The following is a 5,803-nucleotide window of genomic DNA, read 5'->3' on the forward strand; positions in this document are numbered from 1 at the left end:
ATCTGTGTGCAAAATGAACAAAAAACGATGAGAACATATATATTTACGAACAAAAATAGCTACAACGTCACAAAAGCAAATCGCCAACGATAAACCAAGAAATACTTATCTGAGATGTTCTTGAGATTCGAAAAGAGAAGTCTGAGAATCTGAATTTCCGAGAACACAATTTCGGAAATTTTTTAGAGAGAAATTTTGGAGAGAGAAAGATATCACGTAAGAAACTAGGTTTGACCTACAGAAAGAAGTATATATATCTTTAAATTATCTGGTTAGGTTCAGCTAACGGTTTGGTTAAATTATCGGTATTAATATAATATTAATAGTTGATGCCACAACAAAGTCATCCACGAAAATTCCACAGAGAAATCTACTTAAGCAAAACCCTAAATCATATAATTTTAACCTAATCAGTCTTTCCTCCCTTAATTTGAATCGTTTATACGTAAATCTATTTTATTACAATGCAGGAAGTCTATGTGGTTATTATTTGGTCAATATGTTTATCAAATTATTTTTTATAAAATTTTTAATTAAAATTTAAACTATAATTAAGGAGTAGACCCACCGTTATGTCTTCACATATACTCAATTTGTAATCTACCTTAAATAAATCTATTGCAGACTTCCTCCGGGTTACATCTGTCATTTCGGCTTGTGTTTTTTGTTTGGTCGTAAAGGATTCAACTGTAATTTCAGTACCTTTAGTGATTATGTTTCTCAAATATCAAATATGGGTCTATTATTGCATTCAAGGCCAAATAAAGGTATACAAAATGCAATTATCCCATATATAATTACGTAATTTTTGGTTTGGTTATACCAAAATCGATTTTGGTTTGGCTAATTGGTTTATCTTCAATTTATCTTCTGTTTATATATTTCGATGTGGTTTGTTTTTTTTTTATAACGAAAATTAGGTTTAGAAAACTTTCGAAGAAACTAATCAAGGTCACATATGTAAACCACATCGTAGATTTTTCGTCGAGTTAAGTTGTTAGTTGTTTTGTTTCAACAACTCTGACATTAATTAGTCGTTAGAGAGGTTTAAGTCACGTTCATCGTTTCAGCCAAACGACAAAATTAGATCCAAGGCTATACAAACTTTGGCCAAAAGAACTACTTTTAGATATATGAACAAAAATAATGGAACGATAGATTAATATTGATGAGAAAAGAAAAAAGAAAAAAAAAACTACATAGACAAAATTATGTTTTTAGAAAACAGATTATGAAGGATTATCGTCTTTGGTGGTACAATAGATGTAAAACACATAGATGAAAAAACATAAATAGAATGCAAAAACTGCAAAAAAGCCTATAAGCACCACTGGCCCCCAGCCCTCCATTCTCCCTTATCCCTTCTCTTTTGATTTCTGTGTTTTGGTTTTCCGTATTGAAGTCCGAAGAATATATTACATATTCTCTATCAAAACGATGAGGTTTATATTAATAATTAGCTTCGATATTAGTGATGACCAAAAAATGGAAAACTTAGATACGACTAGTGAATGATATATCTTCCTTTTCTTTTTTTTTTGGGGCAAACGAATGATATATCTTCCTATTATGATGTCAAAAAAAAAAAGTTAATTATACATTTATACTTAACATTTATACCCAAAGAAAAGAAGATGTAAATTATAGAGCAAGTAAGGAGGATGACCTTTTAGGGGGGAAAAGGTAAATATGATTACCTTTCCAAAACAATATAGAAACTATATGCATATCCATGTTAGGAGTAAACGCTTTCCAAATTGAAAATCTTATATTACATATATAAAATTCGAAATGCAGTTTATAGTAGAAACTAGAAAGCATGTCATATACCCCTAGATTTAGTGAATCATAATCACAATCACAATTTCAGACCTATGTATTTGTTTGTATCTCGTTTTTAGCTTTCTGGCGTTGTGGCTTTTACTCTGGTGTGGAGAATAAAATATATAACTAGATGCACGGTCATCTTCTGACCTATGGGCTATGGCGGTTAGGTGAGTACTACCACATTTGCGAAGAATGTGGTAAATAGAAAACTGATTCTTTGGTGCATAGCCAGCGAGACAAAATAAAATAAAAACATTTTTGAGACTTTTCTTAATGATTGTGTGAAGAATTATAACTCATAATCGAAATATACATATATATATATATATATATATATATATATATATATATATATATTCCAGTGAAAATATGAATGCACCCGTACAACTCACTTGCCATATGTAATTTGTTACACAAGCATATCTCAACTGTTACATTACATATATGACTGAAAATATCTACCAAATATTTATATTCTAAAAGGAAAAAAAATATTGGACACCAAAAGAATGAATCATTTATCAACCAAGATAGTTGGTGACCATTGACAAAGGAACTAAACAAAGCCCCTTTTTCTCCAATGCTACTGATAATCCACCTTGGTTTTGCAACGCATTCTCTCTTTTCTCCTATTGAAAATTATCGTATGGTAAATTATCGTTAGATATCGAAAATAATTCGTATAACATATGTGCTTGATCAACTCCAACGTTAGCGATATATAACGTTGAAATATTTGTTAAGGTGTTTCTTACATTATTTGTGTCATCACCAACGATGCAACTCCCGTGTCTCGTATTGTTGTCCAATAGGTGGTTCATCATGCTATAGACCTATAAAAGGAAGAGAAACAAAATCACAAACTGTTAATTATTAATAGCGGAAATTAGTTAGGCACATTTGACTTCTTAAAGTTGATTATTATATACTTTGATGTCAAATAGGAACTTAAGAAATGGAACAGATAGTTGCATCAAGTTGTTGTTGTTTTTATTTTTTAAAAGTATAATTCAATTATGAGTCAAAACACAAAATATTTAAAAATTGGTCGTTTCTCTTGGCAAAAAGAGAAAAGAAAAAAAGAAAGGATTCCCTTATCATTGACGTCTAATTAACCTTATCATTCCAATGTCCCCATAATCAGAAAATGAATAGATAAGATATTATAATTATATATGTATCATGGATTATAAATAAACAGTCGATCGAGTGTTTTTGCAAAACTAATAGGAGGGAAAGAATATCTAAAGTCACGCTATAACTAAATATTGTTCAAAGGTACGTAAATGAATATATAATGCTATAACTAAATATGGTTCTTAAATTTTCCATTAAAGTGTTGTGTTCTAAATTCTAATACGTAGTGTTTCCACGATCGTCAAGGTTTTTTGTTTTTACCGCATAATTGTGAATAGTAAACTCGATCTTTTGTGTTGATCAACGCGGCGAAAATCACTAAATTATCACCATTTGGTTGTTAAAATCGTATTCATATATTCGTAGAGAGAATGAGAGAGAGAGAGAGAGAGAGAGAGAGAGACTGACGTTAGGGCTATGAGAAGGTGAAGAGGCAGTGTCTTCAAGATCATGATGACGACCAAAAGGAATCTCTCTATTTCTTGTCCCCTTGATGTTCTTAGATCCTTCTTGCTTAGACACGTGGATGGTCTTCTTAGTGTCCACGCACGACGCTGCGTCGGAGATGGAGGAAGAGCTGCAATCTCCGACGTGCACTATGCTTGAAGAAGCCTCGAAGAAATCCTCAAAGTACATAGTCCAGCTGCTTTCCTCCGGAGTTTGGTCGCCTGAAAACGCCGTTGTTTCATGTTTGCTCATAATGAAACCATTGTTCATTGATCTCTCCATGAAAAATTCGGAAGAGAAAACGAAAAAATAAAAAAGAAGAAGAAAAGAGTTTTCTTTGTGTGGTTAGTTGGTTTGCAATTTGGTGGCAACAGATGAAACATGCGCGAGGGTGTATTATATACATAGCAGAGTTTTTGAGAAATATATGTTTTTAATAAGCTTAGTGAAGTATTGAATGAATTAATCAAATTATTATATATAATTTTTTTTCTTATAAATTAATTTTATTTTGCTGTCAATGATGGGGAATGTTGGCTTGGAATCTTGGTTTGTGGGGTCGCTCTATCTGTTCTTTTCTTTATTTGGTTGTAATAAAAGTTGGTTTGAAATGTTCAATCCAGTTTAAATGTTTAATACTGTGATTCTAAATTAAAGCATAAATATGAATTTTTATTTTAAAAAAAAATATTTAATTAGAAAGTTCAAGTTTCATTTATGAAAATTTTATGAATAGTATTGAATTATCAAAAATGTTGTAACATCAATAAACTAGATTAGTGTTTCGTAAATTTTCTTATGAATAGTCAAAATATAAACAAAATTAAATACAAAACGATGTCGAAATTTAATTTCGTGATTAAATATTTGTAATATGTTAATCACGGCTATATAGTTGTATATATACACATATATATTAAAAGTGTTCAGTTTTAGGTTCCAAGTTTTTGGACATGTATTTTCCCTCGAACTACTCTATGATTACTTTATAATCTCTATCGAATAATCGTTTGGTGCATTATCCCCTAACTATATAATATATAAGTATTATATAGGTATATACATAGTAACATATATAGCTAAAACAAAAGCTACGCCGGTACCCATATTATATAAATAATGTTACATAAATTCCTATGTGAGGACTGAAGGAAAAGATGTGTCAAATTCTGCTCCATATAAACACTGTAATATGAAATGGAAAATGAGGAGCAGGATTTAACTTCTAACATGTAAACTACTTATTTGGGTAATGTCAATAATCAATATATTTAGCATAAATTTTACAAGATATCAATTAAAACTTTGGAGATGTTTCAAAAGTAGCACAAAAATGAATACTCCAAGCGTGGCACATAAAACTTTAGATTTCGTATTAACACGTTTAATTCTTGTATATGTATCGAAGGAAATTAAAACATATAATTATGTGTAAAAGAAATTTTAAAGCTCTAGTTTCTCTAATTTTAATCTTCGAAATACTATTTCCAATTTGAGTTAAAGTAATTTTGATTCTAAAGTTATACATTATACAGTGTTTGAAATGTTTTGTATCGACTTGTCTATAATGACTTGTTTGAAAGTTTTGTATTTTGTTTGTGATATCAGTATATATTTGATTTGCCAAAAAAGTAATATATATTATATTATATAAACATTTTTTTGGTTGAACAAAATTTTAATTTCATTTAAAATATAATAATTTTATATCATTCTCTTCTGGAATAACATTTATATATAAACTGATAATGCTATATATGTGTTAATTTATTGCAACATATAGTCTTTTATAATATTATGTTTTTGTGTTTACGGAAAGTGTCTTTTTACACTTTTTACACAAATTAATAAAATATATTATAATTTCTTTTATAGTTTTTAAATTCAAAGTTTATTTTTTCTATACATTTAAAATTAATAATTTAGATCCCCTTTTACGTTGAAAATGTAAATCGATATTTTGGTTAAAACATATTTTAACCTTTTAAAAAACTGAAAATGGAAGAAGTATGACAAATTTTTTTGATGACGTCGTATTTTCACTCTTTCTTGATTAATTAATGATTAGAGTGGACTGAAACATCATTAGATTCCTATTTAAATTGTTCTCTTATCTATCCACTTGGCTGGTCCTAAGAAACACAGAATTGAAATATTGAATAATCAATTTACTAACTTCTGGATTACGAATAAATCAACGAGTAAATGCGCCGGTTTCACATTATCCAAAAATAAACCTAATAATTAACCTATATGTGTACTACTAAACTAATTATTTGTATGGTACTAGTAGACGCATATTATTTTTTATATAATAATATTAATGTATTGTTTAATAACTTGAGGAGCATGGCTCATGATTGAAGAGAAGAATATCGAAGGCTGTCATGCT

At 29.2% G+C, this 5,803-nt stretch overlaps 1 protein-coding gene across 1 annotated transcript; it reads right to left on the reverse strand.

Annotated features, from left to right (window-relative positions):
- Positions 1-2,201: 2,201 nt before the first annotated feature.
- LOC104761496 (vascular-related unknown protein 4-like) lies at positions 2,202-3,813 on the reverse strand. Its single transcript, XM_010484584.3, has 3 exons — positions 3,373-3,813; positions 2,583-2,660; positions 2,202-2,456 (listed from the first exon to the last, which is right to left on the reverse strand). Exons 1-3 carry the CDS (start codon positions 3,691-3,693, stop codon positions 2,349-2,351), a joined length of 507 nt encoding a protein of 168 aa, XP_010482886.1. The 5' UTR covers positions 3,694-3,813; the 3' UTR covers positions 2,202-2,348.
- Positions 3,814-5,803: the final 1,990 nt, after the last annotated feature.

This window comes from Camelina sativa, chromosome 18 (genome assembly GCF_030686135.1).
Source record: "Camelina sativa cultivar CO46 ecotype springtype chromosome 18, ASM3068613v1".
NCBI classification, from domain to species: Eukaryota; Viridiplantae; Streptophyta; class Magnoliopsida; order Brassicales; family Brassicaceae; genus Camelina; species Camelina sativa.

Coding starts and splice junctions, on each gene's coding strand:
- LOC104761496 (XM_010484584.3), bottom strand. CDS start 3,693: ATGGAGAGATCAATGAACAATGGTTTCATTATGAGCAAACATGAAACA. Junction 2,661..3,372: donor CACCTTCTCATAGCCCTAAC/GTCAGTCTCTCT, acceptor TTCCTTTTATAG/GTCTATAGCATGATGAACCA. Junction 2,457..2,582: donor TTGGTGATGACACAAATAAT/GTAAGAAACACC, acceptor AATTTTCAATAG/GAGAAAAGAGAGAATGCGTT.